A 24,383-nucleotide genomic window follows, 5' to 3' on the forward strand; every position below is an offset into this window, starting at 1 on the left:
TGTTATGATAAGCATGATCAATTGTTGAATCTGAATTATTGATATGAACCAGTATATATATTCTGAATTGACTTCTGAATTAATAGCTCCTCATTTGATTGATGTCATGAGTTGAGCCTTGAGATATGAATATGTCTGTTTGATTATGATTATGAACCTATGGTATGTCAGTCAGAATACCCATGCTAACAGGGTAGTGTTAGTCTTTGTGCACATCGTATCTGAACCCTAGTTGGTCGGGGGAGTCACCAACCTGTGTGGACTGATCATCCCACAGTACGGAGCCTCATGCTCATTGCATTTTGATTTTCTGACGAATTTTACCATATGACATTCTTGTTATGGCCAATTTGAGAAACATTTCCATAAGAACCTAAAGTCATACTTGTATATATATTTCTCATTGTTTTATTACCTCGTATGTGTGTATTAAACGTTATCTACTCACTGAGTTGTTGAACTCACCCTTTCATTATTATTCTTTTCAGGCTTATAACTTTATAGCAGATCACTTTTGTTGGACATTCAGAACCTGTTCTTTGGTTGTACTTTATACCTTTTCTTTATGTCTAGTTAGTGCTCCAAAACTATGAATTTATATGAACTCTTGTATTAAGACAATTCAATTATATTATGAAATTGATTTTGTTATTAATGCTGCGTTGAACTCTGATTGAGTTAGGATAAGTTTGTGTGTAAGTTTGGGTTCGCATAGGTATGGAACCTTGAAGGGGAACCTTGCCTATGTGCCGGTCATGGATCCGGGAATCGGGTCGTGACATTAGGGTTAATTTAGACCATGCCAAACCAACCTATGGTTAAATTCTGGTGTGAGAGCAAGATGGAGAATGAGAGTGACGCATTGATAAAATGAAATAAATTGAAAATTTATTGCAAAAAAATGGAATTAAAATATATATTATCAAAATCTTGCCATTACTTTGACATGCCTAAAAAATTCAGCGTTGAAAGTTTTACAAATGGCCGACCAGCTGCAAGCCCAGCAGAAAAACAATCATGTCATGAATTTTGTCTATCGGCCTGAAAGAAGTGTAACCGTGACGTTGTTGATGGATTCTGGCCTCTGGTCGTGCTGAAGGGACGCTGTGTCTAGCTCACTCCGCCTTTCTGAAAATGCAGGTTGCTTGGGAGTGGGAAGATCCACAATTTCACTATTTAGCATGGAAATGACAGTGAATATAGCTGGCCTGTCTTTTGCAAATTCCTGAACACATAGCAAACCAACGTGTACGCAACGAAAAATTTCCTCGTGGAAAGAAGGATATGAAATTCCAGGATCTACCAGAGCTGCAATGTTGCCCTCGTTCCACAATTTCCAGGCCTGAGAAGTAAAAAAATATGTTGAAGTTAATGCAGTTTTAATAATTTTGTATCATTAAAACAAGGAGTTGGATGGACATACATATCCTAGCAGGCTCAAAGCCTCCTCGTTTCCATAGAAACTGGTATTTTTCCTTCCACTTATAATCTCTAATAACAAAACTCCAAAGCTAAAGACATCGGATTTCTCTGAAAATCGACCTTCCATGGCATATTCAGGGGACATATAGCCGCTGCATCACCAAAAAAATAGATTTCAGAAAAAAAGAAGAAGGAAAGATAACAGGATAAGAATCGCTAACGGAACAGTGCTTACAATGTTCCAACAACCCTTCCAGTGTCAGCTTGGTCTTCGTTGCGACCAAATATCCTAGCCATTCCGAAATCTGAGATTTTAGGATTCAGTTCTTGGTCCAGTAGGATGTTACTTGCCTTCAGATCTCGATGAATAATCCGCAGCCTAGAATCCCTGTGAAGGTAAAGCAGACCTCGACAGATTCCTTCGACAATGTTGAAGCGTTTTTTCCAATCTAGAAGTTGTTTTCTTGAAGGATCTAGACAAATTGCAGCGCAAAATAAAATTTCGTGAGGCTAAACAAAGGACTCCATGAAAGATGTTAATCTGCTTCTAATAAGTTAAACCGCATATCTGGTTGGGAATCTGGAAAACTGTAATGTATTTACTTAAGAGATAAGGCAAAAGCTCTAACCAAAAAGAAAAGCATCCAAGCTCCTATTTGGCATGTACTCATAAACCAACATCTTCTCTTCTCCTTCAACGCAGCATCCAAGAAGTCTCACGAGATTCATATGTTGCAGTTTTGAAATCACCACAACCTCAGTCATAAATTCTTCTTGCCCTTGTCCAGATGCTCTTGACAGTCTTTTCAGAGCTATCTCCTGCCCATCTGGGAATTTTCCCTGCAAGTTCAATCAATCCAATAACTAGCTGTTCAGTTCAATGAACCATAAAAATGTCAAAGATCCATCTCAATCCAAAAACTTAAGCTGTTAGGTGAGGTCCTAAGATATGATTTATATTATTCTCCAACAAAAAAACTCCTCCACAACACAAGCATTACCTTGTACACTGGACCAAATCCACCCTGCCCAAGCTTATTGGCTGTATTAAAGTTGTCTGTTGCAACTATCAGCATTTGTAAACTGAACAGAGGTAGTTCTTGAAGTTTAACATGGTTCAAGTTGTCTTGGATCACGTTTTCGTCCAATAATATTGGATGCTTCCTTTTTGGTAATAATACCTTCTTGCTTGTCCTCTTCCTTTCTGGTTAAATCCACAAGTAAGCATCCCTTGTACATTTCATTTTACTTTTGAATGAAACTTGAGAATGTTTAAGAAATTCCAACAAGCTAATACTAACATGCAATTTACCTATCCACCTCCAGGAATAAAACACGCAGATCGCAATGGCAATGGCTCCCACGACCACTGTTAAACTGATAATTACTTTCATGTTTATCTTTTTATTATCTGCAGAAAACAAATTGTGGTATCTTTAAATTTGGCAAAAGCAAAACTAGGGAAAAAGATCAAGTTTCTTCACCTTTCCATTTGAATAGCGAAGTTAGTTTATCAGTAATTTTCTGTAACAGGAAATGGTTTGCACGCAACATTGTAAACGAGAATTGGATAGAAAATGAAACGCTTACCAAGTTCTGTATAAGCAAGGCGAATGTAAAGATCTGCCCCTCCACTAGAAAACTTCTTTATATCAGTTAAGTTTCCCTTCCATAACATACAATATATACCAGTATAATAGGCATAAGCTATACAAGAACAATTATTCCAGCAGTCATCTCTGCATTTTTGTTCAGTAATCGAAGATGACCACTCAGCAAAGCCTGGCACTTTCACTCTCTCCAGCTTCGAAAATCCATCTTCTTTTCCCAGTTCACCACCATTTTGTATTCTTTCACACCGCATCGCTTTCCTTCGAACACAACCATGAGTCCAGTTTCTGCTATTCCATTCATCGGCATTTTTTGGTTCAAAACCTTTCAAGCAACTGCAAATTGGTGTGTTCTTTGCATCACAGCTTGCAAATGAACCACACTTGCCATAAACATCACACTCATCTTGAACACTTTCCCATTGATATCTCCATGATCCCTCATTCATATCATCCCAAAATACTTGTCCAAATTTTCCTTCAGAACTCAAAACAAAATTGGTGATGTAAGACTCATCAGCAAAACCTACACTTAGAGTAAAACCTCCATTTCCATCATCCGCAAGATTAAATCCATCAAGATAAACAGAATTCATTTCTGGGACTCCAATAAAAACCTGACCATTCCAGGGACCAGTACGCCAGATTGGACGACTATCATTCCAAAGAACCACTTCAGGAATGCTCGAGGGATCAATACCCAAAGAGAAGCTTCCGATAGACGGATCTGAAGGGCTTTTCCATGATGTCAGTGGCGTCTTCTTACCTGTTCTGGGATTAGCAGTAAGTCTCATCTTCGGAATGTAAGTATCTGATGGTTCCTGGAAACTCTGCCATAAGCTGTTCCCATTTTCACTCCCTCCCAAGACAAGGTTTCCATCATCCATAAGCTGCGCTCTTGAATCATTCATTCCAGTCGAGACATTTGATGACCAAAGAGTTTCTTTCTGACCATTCAAAACAACAAGATTTCCATCTTCAGATATTGTCATAATCCCAGAAGAATCGTTGAGTGGCTTGTTTCTGTTAGCCACCCAGACTGGAGTTGTAATAGAAATATTACTGTACCATATCGCTACATAACGATTTGTGGAATTAACAGGGCTGAAAAATCCCAGTTCAAACTTTTTCCCAGCAGAGACTATAGTTTCAGGATCTCTGATGAACTGAGACAATGAAATGGTATCTATGGAAGCTCCAAATTCCAAACAAAAACAATATAGTATTAGATGAAGAGCTATTATGGATGTGCAGCTGCCAAGATCCATAATTGTAACTTTGGTAGCACAAAAGTTATTAAAAAAAACCAAAATTTTTTTGGCTAAATGCTTGATCTTGGTGGGAATGGAAAGCCTTGTTAGTTTATGAATTATTGACCATTCAATGTATGCACGTCATTGTCTACAATGGCCACTTCCTGTCCTATCACTTTTCTTATGTGGGAACAAAACGATTCCAATCAGTCAATAATATCAACTCTGATTGGGAGTCATTCAACTTCAAGTGAAAAGGAGCTTTCTAAGAAAGGTCGTCTTTATCAAGTTAGTCAACCTATAAACAATACAGAGAACTCATCTTTCGCAGCTTAAACTATTCAACAATTGTAACCAAAATCAAACTAAATCTCGTTGAAGTTCTGAACGAACCTAATTTAAATGGGACTAAATCTCGTTGAAGTTGCTTGAATATCAAACATAATATTGTGGTCTTGATCCAAATCAATCCACTATTATTTTTTAAATCATAATGACACGTGTCAATGGCCAATGCGTTGATGAAATCCAGCTATCCGTGTTTATTCATATTTTTAAGCAACATCCTGGCCATCCATTCTAACTCCGCGGTGTTTCTTAGCTGCCAAAATCTTTCTTTACACGTCATTAGAAGCGCTGTAGTGTCCTTGTCTTTGGAGGCAGAGAGTATCAGTGGTGATCGGGTGATTGGTCATCCATGAGGCTTTCTTCTTCTTTTTTTTCCTTTTTTATCCCTAAAAATATTAGCTTGGCGGTTGGTATTTCAGCGGTTGGAATTTCAACTTTAATTTTAATTTTTTAATTTTATCTTTTAATTCAAATTTATAATATATTATTTTTACTAATTTAATCCTTATTCTTTCAAATTTTTTGTTCTTTTGTTAAAGTATTTTTCTTTGCAATTTCACCCGGCTACAACAAGACTCCTTTCCAATTTCAAACCATCTTAAATTTCTTGACCATTTACAATTTTCTCGTCGCCTACCAACCGTATGTATCATCGAATTCGTCCTTGATTTTGTAAAGCAACGATGCACAGTGCATCATTTTGAATCACTATTTTTTTAAGGTAATTTTCTTACCTTTTTATCCTTTTATATTTAATTACTACCAATTAAACTATATTGTTATCTTCTTTTTAAAAAAATATTTATTTTAAGTTACCATTATCATTTAAAAAAAAAACATTGGTTTGTCTGTTGTTTTTTTAATTGTTTAAATAAAACAAAATCAACTTATTTTATTTGATCTAGTTATGAATTTTTTTAAAAAAATTATATTTATAACACTTAACATTATTAGAAACAAAAAATAGTTTGGCACCACAGCCAGCTAGCAAAAAAATTCATAGGCCTTCTGTCATATGCTAACTAACCTCTAGATGGATAAAACTTGCAAGCTAGACAAAAGATCATATGGACCTTTTGATTTGATGATGTTTGGAAATTTAGTAGTGATTGTTTTTTAATTTGATAGTAATTGTTTTTTAAAGTATTATTTGCTTGAAAATAATACATCGAAGCTTGTTTTGATATTTTTTTCTCCCACTCGTAATCTCCAACAACAAAACTCCAAAGCTAAAGAAATCGGAATTCTCTGAAAATCAACCTTTCATGGCATATTCAGGAGACATATAGCCACTGCAGGGGAAAGAAACAAATTTATGAAGTAGTGATATATTAGGAGGATAGAATTGAAAAAAGAAAAAGTATTTACTATGTTCCAACAATCCTACTACTGTTAGCTTGATCTTCATTCCCAACAAATATATCATCCTCGTTCCAAAATTTGAAATTTTTGGATACAGTTTTTTTTTTTTTGGTAACCCGGGGTGTCCGGGCCAGCTTACGCGCACCACAACTAATTCCCGGACCCACTGAACACCCTGCAAGCCCAATAAATAGGTAAGACACCGCGAGGGTGACAGGCGTGCACGCTAAGGCTCGAACCCAGGTGACAGAGGCAAGGAAACCTTGCCTCTGCCGCTGGGCCACAAGTCTCGGTGCTTTTCGATACAGTTCTTGATGCAGGAGGATGTTACTTGTAATGTTTTGAATTAAATGAGTTAGGAAAAGGCTACAAAGCCCTTGGTGGCTTAAAGAGAGAGTATAAATAAATAAGGGTATAGAAGTAATTGAACAATAGTTGATAAATATAAATAAGAAGGAAAAAAAAAACAAAAGAAGAGATCTGAAAATTGAAGTAGCAAACCGTGAGAGAGAAGGGAGAAAGAAGAAGAAGAAGAGAAAAGAGGGAAATTAGAAGGGAAATAGAAAGGAGTTGAAGAAATAAGTAAAAAAAAGGTAAGATTTAGGTTGTTAAATGTATAAATGTATGTTAATTGAACTTTAATTTCAGTTTTGATGAATGTTAGGGTTTTGAAAATTTGTGTTTTGGGTTTGATTGATGAGTTAATTTGAATGTTATATGGTTAATTGTTGTGGGTATTTGATTATTTGGTTGATTTTGAGAGATTGAATTGGAAGATGATGATTTTAAGTTGTGATTTTGTTTGAATGGTGAATTTTTGTTAGAAATTTGGAGAGGACAGTAGGTTTTCTGTTAAAATTCTGGGTTGGAGGTTGAAGACGATAAAATTTCGGTTTGGTCCCTCAATTTTGGAAAATTACAGTTTAGTCCCCAAACTTTGGAAAATTACAGATTGGTCCCTGGATCATATTCCGAGATTCTGAACAGAATAAAACATGAATTATGGGCAGAATTCCTGTATAGTTATGAAATTTTAACACTTTCAATTTAGTCCTCCAATTTGACAAAAATTACAATTTGACCCTAAAAATTTGGTAAAATTCCAGAATGGTCCTTGGAGTATAATGAGATGATCTGGACAGAAATGAGGACTAATTATGGTCAGAATTTCAGTATAGTAATGGATTTATGACAATTTCAGTTTGGTCCTTCAATTTGACAAAAGTTGCAATTTGACCCTTAAAAATATGATAAATTACAGATTAGTCCCCAGATGTAATATTAACTTTTGCAGATTGGTTTGATGAATAATTGAGGGTTATTTAGTGAATTATTACCAATTTTATTATTTGTTCTATTATGGATTAGATTTCGGGAAAACCGTTAAATTTTGAGTTTTTGGGAAAATTGACTAGTTAGTTCAAAAACATATAGGGTTATGGAATACACCCTTAGATAAGTGTATTAAATAGGTTATATGTTCTTTTGAGTCATTCTTGAATATGTCTCCTTTATATTCAGATAATCCTGATATTCTACCGGCGGGACGCCATTAGGATTTCCTTCGGTATCTGCTACTTCTGTTTGCTTTCGAGTCGGGTGAGTGGATAATTTTCTATATGCATGAGAAATATTATAAATATTTGATTTGTTAATATGCATTGGATCATGCTTCTTGATAATATATATGCTGATTATTATCCTTGTTATGATAAAGCATGATCAATTGTTGAATCTGAATTCTTGATATGAACCAGTATATATTTTGAATTGACTTCTGAATTGATAGCTTCTTATTTGATTGATGTCATGAGTTGAGCCTTGAGATATGAATATGTCTGTTTGATTATGATTATGAACCTATAGTATGCTAGTGATCAGAATACCCATGCTAACAGGGTAATGTTAGTCTTTGTGCACATCGTATCTGAACCCTAGTTGGTCGGGGGAGTCACCAACCTGTGTGGATTGATCATCCCACAGTACAGAGCCTCATGCTCATTGCATTTTGATTTTCTGACGAGTTTTACCATATGATCTTCTTGTTATGGCCAATTTAAGAAACATTTCCATAAGAACCTAAAGCCATACTTGTATATATATTTCTCATTGTTGTATTACCTCGTGTGTGTGTATTGAATGTTATCTACTCACTGAGTTGTTGAACTCACCATCTCATTATTTATCATTTTCAGGCTTATAGCTTGATAGCAGGTTATTTTGTTGGGCCTTCAGAACCTGCTCTTTGGTTGTACTTTGTATGTTTCCTTTATATTTAGTTAGTGCTCCAAAACTCTGAACTTATATAAACTCTTGTATTAAGACAATTCAATTATATTATAAAGTTGATTTTGTTATTAATGCTGCGTTGAACTCTGATTGAGTTAGGATAAGTTTGTGTGTAAGTTTCGGTTCGCATAGGTATGGAACCTTGGAGGGGAACCTTGTCTATGTGCCGGTTATCGATCCGGGATTCGGGTCGTGACATTACTAGCCTTCAGATTATGAATATGGAGCATTCAATATATGCATTTATGCATGCAATCGACATCAATGGTGATGGTCGCCTCCTATCCACCTACTTTTTTAACGAGGGAATATCAGTGATTGTTACTTTATCCTTGAAAATGGATAAAATGCATTTCTGTAAGACAATGAAAAAATGTAACAAGGAGTTTTCTGTGAAAGACCCCATTTATTCATTTATCTCCCCAGAGAATGAGTATTTCCCAGCTTAAATTACACTACAAAAGTATAATTACTCTCTAAAAATCGGACTCTAAGCAAGAAGTTTGGGGTATTGACACTAGTGTATTCATTTGGCACAAAGACCTAGAGAAATCTGTAGAATGCTGATGCATTCACTTCTTACAAACTTCCCATAATTTCTTACAACCAATTGCAGACCTAGACAGAAAGATAGCAATGTCACAAGTTCTATTTATCGAGCTTCAAGTGCTGTGATCGAGACATTGTTAATAGAATATCTCTGTTTGTTCTGTTCGGAGGATTCTTTGTCTAAATAACTGAACCTTTCAGCGAATGCTGATTGTTTGGGAGCAGGAAGATCCACAATTTCGCTGTTTAGCATTGAAATTACTGTAGATATAGTTGGTCTATCTCTTGCAAGCTCCTGAACGCATAACAGACCAATATTTATGCACCGAAAAACTTCAACCTCAAAAGAAGGGTTTGAAATTACAGGATCTACTATAGCTCCAATGTTGCCCTCATTCCATGATTTCCATGCCTGCAGAAGTGAAAATATCAACGTACATAAGAATATCTAATTATAAATGCAAAAATTCGAGATTTTGTATTAGAAAGCAAAGAGTTGGAGGAAATACAAATCCTATCAGGCTCGAAACTTGTTCACAGTCATAGAAACTGGTATTTTTCCTCCCACTTGCAATCTCCAACAACAAAACTCCAAAACTAAAAACATCTGATTTCTCTGAAAATCGGCCCTGTATTGCATATTCAGGGGACATATAGCCACTGCATACGAAAAAAGAGATAAATGAAATAGTGATAGATAATAAGAGAGGGATTTAAGAAAGAAACAGGACTTACTATGTCCCGACAACCCTTATAGTGTTTGCTTGATCTTCATTGCCACCAAATATCCTGGCCATACCAAAGTCTGAAATTTTCGGATTCAAATTTTCGTCCAGCAGGATGTTACTTGCCTTCAGATCTCGATGAATAATTTTTAGTCTGGAATCCCTGTGAAGGTAGAGCAGACCTCGACAGATTCCGTCAACAATGTCAAAACGTTTATTCCAATCTAGAAGTTGTTTCCTGAGAGGATCTAGACAAATTGCAGCCAAAAAAGAAGTGTGAGAGTTTCAATACTTGAATCGTAAAAGAAATTGTAGTCTGCTTCTAATGGTTATGTAAGTTGGGGTAATTAGCTCTGACCAAAAAGAAAGGCATCTAAGCTTTTGTTTGGCATGTACTCATAGACCAACATCTTCTCTTCTCCTTCAACACAGCAACCAAGGAGTCTCACAAGATTCCTATGTTGCAGTTTAGAAATCACCACAACCTCATTCATAAATTCTTCTAGTCCTTGCCCAGATGCTCTTGACAGTCTCTTCACAGCTATTTCCTGTCCATCTGGCAATCTTCCCTGCAAAGTTCCATTCATCTTATTTCTGGCAATTCAATTCAATTCAATTAACAATATAAACTCCACTATCTCACAAGCATTATTACCTTGTACACTGGACCAAAACCACCCTGCCCAAGCTTATTGGCAATGTCAAAGTTGTTTGTTGCAGCTACAAGCTTTGGTAAACTTAAAAGTGGTAGTTTAGCTTGGTTCAAGTCGTCTTGCATCATGCTTTCGTCTAGTAAGATCTTCATGCTTCTCTTCTTCCTTTCTGAGTTACATCCAGGAAGTAGGCATCAGTTGAACATTGCATTTTTTTCTTTTCAATGAAAAGAGAGGATGGTTTTCAAGTCCAGCAATGGCGAGCACTAAAATGCATATTTACCTCTATAATGAGCAATTCGCCTCCACATACAGAACACACAGATTGCGCTGATAATAGCTCCCACAACCACTGTTAAACCGATAATTACCTTCATACTTGTAGTTCTATTATCTGCAGAAAACAGAGGTTTGTATTTTTAGATTTGACAAAAACAAACCAGGGGAAAGGATCAAATTTCTTCTACAATCTACATGAATACGAAAGTACAACAGTAATTTCTATGAATATTTGAACAGCAGAAAATTTGAAGCAGTCTTGTAAAAGAAAACTAGACAAAAAAAATGAAACGATTACCGAGTTCTGAATAAGCTAGGCGAACGTAAAGATCTGCTCCTCCACTAGGAAATTTCCTTATATCAGTTAAGTTTTCCCACCACAACATACAGCGTATACCAGTATAATATGCATAAGCTATGCAGGAACAATTATTCATGCAATTTTCTCTACATGTTTGCTCCGAAACTGCCAAGGACCGGTCAGCAAAGTCTGGCACTTTCACTGTCCGCAGCTTCAAGAACCCATCTTCTTTGCCCGGTTCACCACCATATTGTATTCTTTCGCACTGCATAGGTCTCCTCCTAACACAACCACTAGTCCAGTTTCTACTATTCCATTCATCTGCATCTTTTGGTTCAAACCCTTTCATACAACTGCAAATTGGTGAGTACTTTGCATTACAGATTCCAAATGACCCGCACTTACCGTAGACATCGCACTCATCGTTTGGAAGTCGCCCCACGTAAACCCATTCCTCCTTCCCATAATCCCAATATAGTTCATTAAAATTTCCATCATAACTCAAAACAAAACTTCCGATATATGATTCGTTGGCAGAATTTAAGATTAGGGTAAACGTCCCATTTCCATCTTGTTCAATATCAAATCCATTGATATTAACTGAATTCATTCCTGGAATTCCAATAAATACCTGACCATTCCATGGACCAGTCCGATAGATTGGATGACTATGATTCCAAATGAAACACTGAGGTATCCTTACTGGATCAATTCCAACAGAGAAGGTCCCAATGGATGGATCTGAAGGGCTTCTCCATGAGGATAGCAATGTCTTCTCGCCTGTTCTTACTTTAGCAGTAAGTCTCATGTTTGTTATCATTGTATCAGAAGGTTCCTGAAAACTCTCCCATAAGCGGTTTCCACTTCCGATATCTCGCAAGACAAGGTTTCCATCATCCATAAGCCGTGCACTTGAATTACTGACTCCGTTTGAGACATTTGATGACCAAAGAGTTTCTTTCTGACCATTCAAAACCACAAGATTTCCATCGCCAGATATTGTCATCACCCCAGAAGAATCGTTGAGTGGCTTGTTTCTGTTAGCTACCCAGACTCGTGTTATAGGCGTAAAACTACTGAACCATATTCCTACATAGCGATTAGTGGAATTAACAGGGCTGAAAAATCCCAGTTTGAACTTATTTCCCGCAGAGACTATAGCATCAGGATCTTTGACATACTGAGATGACGTAATTGTATCTCTGGCAGCACCAAGTTGCAAACAAAAAAAACACAGTAGGAGTAGAAGGGCCACCATGAATTTGCTGCTGCCAAGTCCAGCAGTTGGATATTCTTTTAACTAATTGCTTGTGCTTCGTTACAATGAAAGGCTTACTAGATTTTGAGTGATGGACCAGTCGATATATGCATGTCATTGACAAACAAATATCGCTTCTATTGTCAAGTTTCTGTCCTCTTATGGCGAGTGTTATCAACTCAAACAGAAGGTAAACCTGAAAGGTTGGGTTTTTTCAACAATTGTGGCAGGTGCTTCCCTTTTCCTGGAAGGAGATTATAGACACAAAAGTCGCCGGTACTCTGGCCTACCTAGGCAGGTACGTGCCGTCCGCAGGGATGGCAATTTTATTTGTGTACCAGTCAAAATGTAATTCCATTAAGGTTCAAGAGCAAGAACAAGATAAGAAGATGGTTAAAATTCTTGTCTGGTTATGAACATGTTTGCATAATTACAAAAATGTTTTATGAATATTATTCTTTATGGGATAGATTCTTCAGGGTCAACAACTCAGCATCTGTAGCCATGTCTGTCACACAGCAAAGAAAATGGAAACATTTTTCTTTCACCGGCACAAGGCTTTGACAGAAACAAGTCCTAATGGGTCACTATCTGTAAGGCTTGTTTCCATTTCAACCTAAAGAAATTACGGTTAAATTTTCAATTATATTACAATTTAGAATAACAATTTCATATATGTGTATGGAGAATCAAACTTATATTATTAGCATAAAAATGATGTGAAAAAAACAGAAAATAAATTAAAGTGAAATGTATTATTACTTAAAGTTCGTAGTTATTGTTCAATTACTGGAATATATTTGATTATTGTATCTTAGGATAATTGCTAAAATACCCTTTGTAAATTAACTTTATAGTATTTTAACAAAATCATTTTGATATATTACCTCTAGAAACTATAATTGTCAACATAAATTGATAAATTTTATTATAGAGGGAGGCCTCACCATTGGCTGAATCGTTGAATTGTAAGCCAAAACCAGTATATAATATGAATATGAAAATCAAAAGCGTTCCAATTTGATGACATTCACGCGCAAAGAGTATGTGACAGTGACAGTCAACGACGGCCAACATAAGTCAACTTAAAGTTTTCAAAATTGTTTAAAAAACTCTACATTAAAATCATAAATATGAAAAAACTATAATTTATTATTTTTTCTAAACCTACATTTTTAAACCGTAATATCAAAAGTTACTACAATATGACACTCACTTGTTTTCCCAAAGCTAAAAAATTATTATTATTAAACTTATTTTGATGAGTCAATTTAAAACTCAATCATTTTTGGGATGTGGTTGAACTAAAACTTGGCTTAGATAGATTTCTCAAAATATAAGAGGACTTAATTTGGTATGTTCGGGTGAAAAACTTACAAGAACCCATGAACCAATTAACCTGGTTAAAACTCACCATATTTTTATTAATTTTTTTTAAAAAAAAACTATATTATTTTGACCTTTAAAAAAATTAGATTAATATGGGTAAATCTCTCGTGATTCATGATTTAGGCCTTGTTTTATGTTAACCTTCGGTTGAATTTACTATATACTAGATAGCTTGTTTGTGCTTCACTGCAGGCAACATGATTTTTTTGAAGCATAAAAAATCAATGATAAAGAACTGTAAGTGTATTTAAAAAACAAAATAGCTCCACATCTTTGAAAGAAAACGGAAAAAGATATCGATTGTTAATCTCCAGGAATCCCAATGATTAAAGATAAAATTAGGGAAAAATATCAATGAACAAAAAGAAGTAAAAAAAAAATACCAACAAACCCGGGTGATGAAATTGAAAAAAACCAAGATTATAAATTCAATGATGAAATCGAAAACAAATTAAAATTTGATAAAGGTGCCAAGAATAAAAATTAAACCAAAACATAAAGGGCAAAAACCTATAATAACATCAATTATTCAAATGAAGGAACAAATTGAGAATTCCTATGATGTTTCGAAATAAATGAGTAGGAAAAGGCAATAAAGCCCCTGAAGGCTTAAAAGTGGGTATAAATGAATAAGAGGTATTGTGATAATTGAATAAACATAATAAGTATAAATAGAAAAAAGAAAGAGGGATATGAAATTATAGTGTGAAGGACGGCAGGAGAAAAGGGAGAAAGAAAAAGAAGAAGAGAAAAGAGGGAAAGATAAAGGGAAATAGAAGGGAGTTGGAGAAAATAAGTTTAAAGGTAAAATTTAGGTTTTTAAATGTATAAATGTGTGTTCTTTGAGCTTGAAATTTCTGTTTTGTTGAATATTAGGGTTTTGAAGATTGTGTTTTGGGTTTATTGATGAATTGATTTGTATGTTATGGGTTGATTGTTATGGGTAATGAGTTAATTAGTTGATTTTGGAAGATTTTAGGTAAAGATGATGATTTTGGATTATGATTTTGTTTAAATGGTGAATTTGAGTTAGAAATCTTGATATAACAGTTGGTAATTTGTGGAAATTCTGGATTTGAGGTTGAAGATGATGAAAATTCAGTTTTGTCACTCAATTTGTGAAAATTAAATGTGTGTTCTTTGAGCTTTAAATTTCTGTTTTGTTGAATGTTAAGGTTTTGAAGATTATGTTTTGGGTTTATTGATGAATTGATTTGAATGTTATGGACTGATTATTATGGGTAATGAGTTAATTAGTTGATTTTGGAAGATTTTAGGTAAAAATGATGATTTTGGGTTATGATTTTGTTTAAATGGTGAGTTTGAGTTAGAAATCTTGATATAACAGTAGATAATCTGTAGAAATTCTGAGTTTGGGGTTGAAGATGATGAAAATTCAGTTTGGTCCCTCAATTTGTGAAAATTAAATGTGTGTTCTTTGAGCTTTAAATTTATGTTTCGTTGAATGTTAGGGTTTTGAAGATTGTATTTTAGGTTTATTGATGAATTGATTTGAATGTTATGGGTTGATTATTAGGGATAATGAGTTACTTAGTTGATTTTGGAAGATTTTAGATAAAGATGATGATTTTGGGTTATGATTTTGTTTAAATGGTTAATTTGAGTTAGGAATCTTGATATAACAGTAGGTAATCTGTGGAAATTATGGGTTTGAGGTTGAAGATTGTTGCTACCCATATTTTGATAAATTTTCAAATAAAAAAAAAAATAATAATAAAATAATAATAAGGGTTTACATGTGGCGATAACATAAAGCATCAGGGTTAAGGAAGTAATATGTCAAGGAGATAATTACCGAATTATATATAATTACTGCAATATAAAATACCATAGATATATGATTTGATTCGTGATTAGGGAAAATAATCACTGCAATTAAAAAAATACCATATATATAGGATTTGTTGGTGCTAGTTATAGAAGACAATCTCTGCAATAATTATTGCAATATTTCTTTAAATAGAACGTGTAGAGATTTTCTATATAAGTGAACACCCAGCCATATAAAAAAAAAAAAAAAGGAAGAAGAAGGCAATTTTAGAGATAAAAATATAGGGTAAACAAAAAAACCTAACCCTATTCTCTTTATTAAAAAAGGCTACAGTGGCTGCCCCCGTCCTTGGCCAAAAACAAGCCAACAATCCGGCGCCCCCTCCCTTTTGATATATTTTTTTTCTTCCCAAGCCTCCAACCAATCCCCTCTCTTTTGGCCAAAAGCCAGAGAGCCGCCGGACACCACCTCCCTTCCCCCTCTCCTAGCCAACAAAAGGCAGCCGCTCATCCTCTCTTCTTCTTCGACAGAGCCCCGTCTCTTCCCTCATCTCTCTCAAACAGACTCAGCTGCTCCCGTCTCCCATTTAACTCTCAAACAGCCGCTCCACCATCGTCCCTCTCCTTTCTCAGCCGGTCAAACAAACCCACAGCCCCTCAGTCACGATCTCCCTCTCCCCCTCACAGGCGCCGACTCATTCGGCCTTCACAGAAACCAGCGGAGCTCCCCCCATTTCAACAGATCTTCTTCCCTTTCGGTCTCCTCAACAGTAACGGCCACGGACAAGCAGCAGCAAGGCCAGCCACCGCTGTTCCTTTCCCCAGCAGCGATGCCCCTTTCTAAATAATTCCTCCTTGCCGCCGGCCACCTGAAACAGAGAAGAAGGTGAAACAAAGAAAAACAGACCTACAGAAGAAACAGATCTAAAAAAGGGGAAGACCGAGAGCATATTTGAAAAAAAGAAATGGTTTAAAATCAACTGCCTGCGTTTTTCTTTTTTCTTGTTGCAGGTCACGATGGGTGTCACCGCCGGCGAAGACAATGAAGAGGGGAGGAAGCCGTTGCAGATCTCCCCTGTCATTTTTTTCCGGCGGCGCGTGAACCCACGCGCCGCCAGTGGCGGCGGCGAGTGAGAACACGCGCCGCCACTGTTCCTGCATTGCCAGAAGCCTTCCTAGCAGTTTCCTGGATTTTTGGGGGCTATTATGTATTTTTTTATTTGTGTGATGTGTTGTCTGTTTTATTTTAAATTTGTGTTATTTGTAATGACATATGGGTGTATAAAAAAAACATAATAAAAATGGATGTGTGTGTGTGTTTGTATTTTTTTTATGTATGTCATTGAATTATAAAAAAATCAAAAAGATAAAAAAGAAAATGAATTTAATTTTTTAATTTTTATATGATCAAGTATCTGAAGGACAAATAAAATTTTGTTTTATTTCCCGTGAAAATGTAAGGACATGTTTCTACATATTTTTTGGGATTTAATAACTGATTTATTAAAGCCTTAAGAATTTGATTAACATGTGTTTTTTTTTTATTGTGATTAAATGTAATGTTTGTATATTTGACAAAGAAAATATAAAAAATATATTTTTTTTGTGTGTGTTAGCATACGGCCAATACTCTAATATATTTTGAACGTTTTTTTTATATAAAAAAAATTGAAAGTTTTGAAAAATGTGTTTTCGCATGGATTTCTTAAACATAAAAATTATTTTCTTGCATTTCTGGATTTTACAACATGTTTGTAAAACTTCAAAGGGTGTTGGCCAATATTCCAAAAAATATAAAAATCTTATTTCGTGGAGAAATCATCTAGTATTAACCATTAATGTTTGGATAAAGAAATCTCAAAGGGATGAATATCCAAAATATTTAATGGGAATAACTTGTTATTATTCACTGTTAATATTTGGATAAAGAGACCTTAAGTGGTAAATATCCAAAATAATTTTCTAGGGATAATAAGTCATCACACATCCTTGAAAGAAGCCTTGATTATAATCGAGGACATTTCATTTTTTTTACTCCACGGTTTACGAGCCGTGAGAGTATAAAACACTAAGGCAAAAATAGGCTTTTAAAGCGCCCTAGATTTCTAAATTTTTGTCCCTTCTCCTTGCGATTTACGAGTCGCAAACTCTTGAAATACCAAGGGAAAAATGAGCTTTTAAAGCACATGGAATCTCCTTGGATTTCTATCTTAATAAATTTAGTTAGAATCAAACTTAGAAAAACTGATGGAATTAGAAAACACCAACACCATAGCAATTATAAGACAAACCAAACACCAAGCAGCTTACCTTAGGTAGGGTGTACTAGGGGTGCTAATACCTTCCCTTTACGCAACCAGTCCCTTGCCTTAGAATCTCTGAAAGACCAGTTAGGTTTCCTAGTGACCATAATACTAGGTGGCGACTCCCCTTATTCAATAAAACAAAAGACCCCGGAATCAATCGAGGATCGCCGCGACGCCGCGCTCCGCCGCGAGGGTGCAACAAAGATGATGAAAATTCAGTTTAGTCCCGAAACATTAAAAAAATTACAGAATGGTTCCTGGAGCATAATCCAAGATTCTGGACAGAGTAAAAGATGAATTATGAGCAGAATTCCAGTATAGTTATGAATTTTTAACACTTTCAATTTGGTCCTTCCATTTGACAAAAATTACAATTTGACCCTAAAAATTTAGGAAAATTCCAGAATGGTTCCTGGAGCATAATTAGAGATTCTGGACAGAACTGAGGATGAATTATGGACATAATTCCACTATAGTCATGAATTTTTGATATTTTTAGTTTGGTCCTCCAATTTGACAAAGTTTCAATTTGACCCTTAAAAATATGATAAATTCTAGATTGGTCCCTAGCTGTAATATTAGCTTTTTTTCAGATTATTTTGATGAATAATTGAGGTTTATTTAGTGAATTATTATCAAGTCTTATTAGTTGTTTTATTTTGGATTAAATTTCGGGAAAACCGTTTAGTTTTTGGGTTTTTGGGAAAAATGACTAACTAGTTGAAAAACATATAGGGTTATGAAATAAACTCTTAGTTAAGTATATTAAATAGGTTGTATGTTCTTTTGATTCGTTCTTGAATATGCCTCATTTGTATTCAGATAATCCTGATATTCTACCAACGGGACATCAGTAGGATTTCCTTTGGTATTTGCTTTTGAGTTCTGTTTGCTTTCGAGTCCGGTGAGTAGATAATTTTTCATATGCATGAGAAATATTATAGATATTTGAGTTGATTATTATCCTTGCTACGATAAAGTATGATCAATTGTTGAATATGAATTTTTGATATGAACTAATATATATTTTAAATTGACTTCTGAATTGATAGCTCCTCATTTGATTGATGTCATGAGTTGAGCCTTAAGATATGAATATGTTTGTTTGATTATGATTATGATTATAATTATAATTATGAACCTATGATATGCTAGTCAGAATACACATGCTAACAGGGTAGTGTTAGTCTTTGTGCACATCGTATCAGAACCTAGTTGGTCGGGGGAGTCACCAACCTGTGAGGACTGATCATCTCACAGTACGAAGCCTCATGCTCATTGCATTTTGATTTTCTAATAAGCTTTACCTTATGATATTGTTGTTATGGCTTATTTGAAAAACCTTCCTATAAGAACCTAGAGCCATAATTGTATATATATTCATCATTGTTGTATACCTCGTGTGTGTGTGTGTGTGTATGTATTGAACGTTATCTATTCACTGAGTTGTTGAACTCACCATCTCATTATTTATCTTTTCAGGCTTATAGCATGTTAGCGGGTCACTTTTGTTGGACCTTCAGAACCTACTCTTTTGTTGAAATTAGTATTTTTTTTCTTTATGTCTAGTTAGTGCTCCCCAACTATGAAATTGTATTAAATCTTGTATTAAAACAATCAAATTATATTATGAAGTTAGTTTTGTTGTTACTGTTGCGTTGAACTCTGATTTAGTTATTTAAAGGATAAGTTTGTATGTAAGTTTGGGTTCGCATAGATATGGAACCGTGGAGGAGAACCTTGCCTATGTGCTGGTCATGGATTCGAGATTCGGGTCGTGACAATTCCTAAGTCCATAAATACACAAAAGAATCCAAAACAAAAATAAAAATCAAATGAGTGATGACCATATTCTTTAACAAGTACGTATTATGCCCATATTTTCCAAGCATCGGCCTACAAATTTAACCGTGACTTTGTTACCCTAATCTTGTTCACTACGCTCAAAACCATAGTTATTAAACTCGGACCGGTCTGGAGGGTCGACCTGGGACCCGGTTAACTCGATGGCTGGACTAGTTTGGGTAAGGCAAAAGACCAGGATAAGCAAAAACCCGGTTGACCCGTGATCCGGCAAAACCCGTTTGAGACCTGTTTTTTTTTTCAAATGTGCTTTTTCTCCTAACCAATGACCCCTCTTTTTTATAATTTTTAGTTGATTATTAACCATTTTCAAAGTTCACTATATACATACTAGAATGATATTTTATTTTTTCAATTTGGAATTTGAAACCCTTTACTATATATACTTTATGTTCACAAGAAAAAAGTAATGTTTTTTCAATGTGGGGTAAAAAAATCTTTTTGGTTTAAATACTTCAACTTGAAAGAATAACATACTAACATAGTATTTTTTTAACATGCAATAAAAAATCTTTTGAAATAATCTTTCAAACTTCATTATTTATAACATTTATAGTCTATATTCACATGAATTGTTTTAATTTTATCATATAAAATATTAAAACTTCAATCTTTTTTAATTTTTCCGGATTGATTCAAGTTGACCTGGGTCAACCTGTGTAACCCGGGACCCGGTTCCTTGACCGGGTCAACCCCGGATCGGGTCTGATAACTATGCTCAAACCTAGGGTGCCAGATGTATGGATTAACCCCGAGTCAGCAAGTTAGTGAGTTGACTAACCAGGGCAGGCTCGGTAAGGTCTTATAGCAAATATTGCCTTCGTTCCACAATTTCCATGCCTGAAAAGTGAGAACACTTGTGGATATTGGATAATTTTTAGTCAATAAAAAGAGATGGAACTTCGCAGAACTTTAGCAAAGAGTTGGATGGACATAGAATTCTTAAGAGACTCAAAGCTTGTTCATTGCCATAGAAACTGATTTTTTTTTCTCCCACTTGTAATCTCCAACAACAAAACTCCAAAGCTGAAGAAATCGGATTTCTCTGAAAATCGACCTTTCATGGCCTATTCAGGGGACATAAAGCCACTGCACGGGAAAGAAACAAATTTCTGAAGTAGTGATATATTAGGAGGGTTAGAATTGAAAAAAGAGAAAGTATTTACTATGTTCCAACAATCCTACTAGTGTTAGCTTGATCTTAATTCCCAACAAATATATCCTCGTCGTTCCAAAATTTGAAAATCTTGGATACAGTTCTTGATGCAGGAGGATGTTACTAGCCTTCAGATTATGAACATGGAGCATTCAATATATGCATTTATGCATGCAATCGACATCAATGGTGATGGTCGCCTCCTATTCTCCTTTTTTCACGAGGGAATATCAGTGATAGTTACTTCACCCTTGAAAATGGATAAAATGCATTTCTGTAAGACTATCAAAAAATGTAACAAGGAGTTTTCTGTGAAAGACCCCATTTATTCATTTATCTCCCCAGAGAATGAGTATTTCCCAGCTTAAATTACACTACAAAAGTATAATTACTCTCTAAAAATCGGACTCTAAGCAAGAAGTTTGGGGTATTGACACTAGTGTATTCATTTGGCACAAAGACCTAGAGAAATCTGTAGAATGCTGATGCATTCACTTCTTACAAACTTCCCATAATTTCTTACAACCAATTGCAGACCTAGACAGAAAGATAGCAATGTCACAAGTTCTATTTATCGAGCTTCAAGTGCTGTGATCGAGACATTGTTAATAGAATATCTCTGTTTGTTCTGTTCGGAGGATTCTTTGTCTAAATAACTGAACCTTTCAGCGAATGCTGATTGTTTGGGAGCAGGAAGATCCACAATTTCGCTGTTTAGCATTGAAATTACTGTAGATATAGTTGGTCTATCTCTTGCAAGCTCCTGAACGCATAACAGACCAATATTTATGCACCGAAAAACTTCAACCTCAAAAGAAGGGTTTGAAATTACAGGATCTACTATAGCTCCAATGTTGCCCTCATTCCATGATTTCCATGCCTGCAGAAGTGAAAATATCAACGTACATAAGAATATCTAATTATAAATGCAAAAATTCGAGATTTTGTATTAGAAAGCAAAGAGTTGGAGGAAATACAAATCCTATCAGGCTCGAAACTTGTTCACAGTCATAGAAACTGGTATTTTTCCTCCCACTTGCAATCTCCAACAACAAAACTCCAAAACTAAAAACATCTGATTTCTCTGAAAATCGGCCCTGTATTGCATATTCAGGGGACATATAGCCACTGCATACGAAAAAAGAGATAAATGAAATAGTGATAGATAATAAGAGAGGGATTTAAGAAAGAAACAGGACTTACTATGTCCCGACAACCCTTATAGTGTTTGCTTGATCTTCATTGCCACCAAATATCCTGGCCATACCAAAGTCTGAAATTTTCGGATTCAAATTTTCGTCCAGCAGGATGTTACTTGCCTTCAGATCTCGATGAATAATTTTTAGTCTGGAATCCCTGTGAAGGTAGAGCAGACCTCGACAGATTCCGTCAACAATGTCAAAACGTTTATTCCAATCTAGAAGTTGTTTCCTGAGAGGATCTAGACAAATTGCAGCCAAAAAAGAAGTGTGAGAGTTTCAATACTTGAATCGTAAAAGAAATTGTAGTCTGCTTCTAATGGTTATGTAAGTTGGGGTAATTAGCTCTGACCAAAAAGAAAGGCATCTAAGCTTTTGTTTGGCATGTACTCATAGACCAACATCTTCTCTTCTCCTTCAACACAGCAACCAAGGAGTCTCACAAGATTCCTATGTTGCAGTTTAGAAATCACCACAACCTCATTCATAAATTCTTCTAGTCCTTGCCCAGATGCTCTTGACAGTCTCTTCACAGCTATTTCCTGTCCATCTGGCAATCTTCCCTGCAAAGTTCCATTCATCTTATTTCTGGCAATTCAATTCAATTCAATTAACAATATAAACTCCACTATCTCACAAGCATTATTACCTTGTACACTGGACCAAAACCACCCTGCCCAAGCTTATTGGCAATGTCAAAGTTGTTTGTTGCAGCTACAAGCTTTGGTAAACTTAAAAGTGGTAGTTTAGCTTGGTTCAAGTCGTCTTGCATCATGCTTTCTTCTAGTAAGATCTTCATGCTTCTCTTCTTCCTTTCTGAGTTACATCCAGGAAGTAGGCATCAGTTGAACATTGCATTTTTTTCTTTTCAATGAAAAGAGAGGATGGTTTTCAAGTCCAGCAATGGCGAGCACTAAAATGCATATTTACCTCTATAATGAGCAATTCGCCTCCACATACAGAACACACAGATTGCGCTGATAATAGCTCCCACAACCACTGTTAAACCGATAATTACCTTCATACTTGTAGTTCTATTATCTGCAGAAAACAGAGGTTTGTATTTTTAGATTTGACAAAAACAAACCAGGGGAAAGGATCAAATTTCTTCTACTATCTACAAGAATACGAAAGTACAACAGTAATTTCTATGAATATTTGAACAGCAGAAAATTTGAAGCAGTTGTCTTTACATGTTTCTATGAATACAAAAGAAAACTAGACAAAAAAAAAACGAAACGATTACCAAGTTCTGAATAAGCTAGGCGAACGTAAAGATCTGCCCCTCTACTAGGAAATTTCCTTATATCAGTTAAGTTTTCCCACCACAACATACAGCGTATACCAGTATAATATGCATAAGCTATACAGGAAGAATTATTCATGCAATTGTCTCTACATGTTTGTTCCGAAACTGCAAAGGACGAGTCAGCAAAGTCTGGCGCTTTCACTGTCCGCAGCCTCAAGAATCCATCTTCTTTGCCCGCTTCACCACCATATTGTATTCTTTCGCACTGCATAGGTCTCCTCCTAACACAACCACTAGTCCAGTTTCTACTATTCCATTTATCTGCATCTTTTGGTTCAAACCCTTTCATACAACTGCAAATTGGTGAATTCTTTACTTTACAGATTCCAAATGACCCACACTTACCGTAGACATCGCACTCATCGTTTGGAACTCGCCCCACATTAACCCATTCCTCCTTCCCATAATCCCAATAAAGTTCACTAAAAATTCCATCATAACTCAAAACATATCTTCCGATATATGATTCGTTGGCAGAATTTGAGATTAGGGTAAACGTCCCGTTTCCATCTTGTACAATATCAAATCCATTGCTATTAACTGAATTCATTTCTGGATTAGCAATAAATACCTGACCATTCCATGGACCAGACCGATAGATTGGATGGCTATGATTCCAAATGAAACAATGAGGTATCCTTACTGGATTAATTCCAACAGTGAAGGTCCCAATGGATGGATCTGAAGGGCTTCTCCATGAGGATAGCAATGTCTTCTCGCCTGTTCTTACTTTAGCAGTAAGTCTCATGTTCGTTATGATTGTATCAGAAGGTTCCTGAAAACTCTCCCATAAGCTGTTCCCACTTCCGATTTCTCGCAGGACAAGGTTTCCATCATCCATAAGCTGTGCACTTGAATTACCGACTCCCTTTGAGACAATTGATGACCAAAGAGTTTCTTTCTGACCATTCAAAACCACAAGATTTCCATCCCCAGATATTGTCATCACCCCAGAAGAATCGTTGAGTGGCTTGTTTCTGTTAGCTACCCAGACTGGTGTTATAGGCGTAACACTACTGAACCATATTCCTACATAGCGATTAGTGGAACTAACAGGGCTGAAAAATCCCAGTTTGAACTTATTTCCCGCAGAGACTATAGCATCAGGATCTTTGACATACTGAGATGAAGTAATTGTATCTGTGGCAGCACCAAGTTGCAAACAAAAAAAACGCAGTAGGAGTAGAAGGGCTACCATGAATTTGCTGCTGCCAAGTCCAGCAGTTGGATATTCTTTTAACTAATTGGTTGTGCTTCGTTACAATGAAAGGCCTACTAGATTTTGAGTGATGGACTAGTCGATATATGCATGTCATTGACA

General features: G+C 35.6%; 1 protein-coding gene and 1 long non-coding RNA gene across 2 annotated transcripts; one reads left to right on the forward strand and one right to left on the reverse strand.

The window, feature by feature from the left end:
- Positions 1–887: 887 nt before the first annotated feature.
- On the reverse strand, positions 888–24,346 carry LOC7497002 (uncharacterized). The gene is made up of 14 exons (XM_002316638.4): positions 23,000–24,346; positions 10,495–10,605; positions 10,214–10,380; positions 9,917–10,127; positions 9,569–9,806; positions 9,343–9,493; positions 8,940–9,245; positions 3,013–4,426; positions 2,735–2,833; positions 2,424–2,626; positions 2,052–2,262; positions 1,658–1,895; positions 1,424–1,574; positions 888–1,342 (listed from the first exon to the last, which is right to left on the reverse strand). Exons 1-14 carry the CDS (start codon positions 24,258–24,260, stop codon positions 1,034–1,036), a joined length of 5,070 nt encoding a protein of 1,689 aa, XP_002316674.2. The 5' UTR covers positions 24,261–24,346; the 3' UTR covers positions 888–1,033.
- LOC127903982 (uncharacterized) lies at positions 6,478–8,356 on the forward strand. The gene is made up of 2 exons (XR_008056785.1): positions 6,478–6,588; positions 8,191–8,356. It is a non-coding gene; the product is annotated as an uncharacterized LOC127903982 (long non-coding RNA).
- Positions 24,347–24,383: the final 37 nt, after the last annotated feature.

Source organism: Populus trichocarpa, chromosome 11 (assembly GCF_000002775.5).
Source record: "Populus trichocarpa isolate Nisqually-1 chromosome 11, P.trichocarpa_v4.1, whole genome shotgun sequence".
Lineage (NCBI taxonomy): Eukaryota > Viridiplantae > Streptophyta > Magnoliopsida > Malpighiales > Salicaceae > Populus > Populus trichocarpa.

What these genes read in the sequence shown, in the direction of transcription:
- LOC7497002 (XM_002316638.4), bottom strand. Translation starts at nt 24,260, where the DNA reads ATGGTAGCCCTTCTACTCCTACTGCGTTTTTTTTGTTTGCAACTTGGT. An exon ending in CCTAGCTTATTCAGAACTTG is followed by an intron (nt 10,606 to 22,999) that starts GTAATCGTTTCG and finishes TGTTTTCTGCAG; the next exon opens with ATAATAGAACTACAAGTATG. An exon ending in TCACAGCACTTGAAGCTCGA is followed by an intron (nt 4,427 to 8,939) that starts TAAATAGAACTT and finishes TGTAGACAATGA; the next exon opens with CGTGCATACATTGAATGGTC.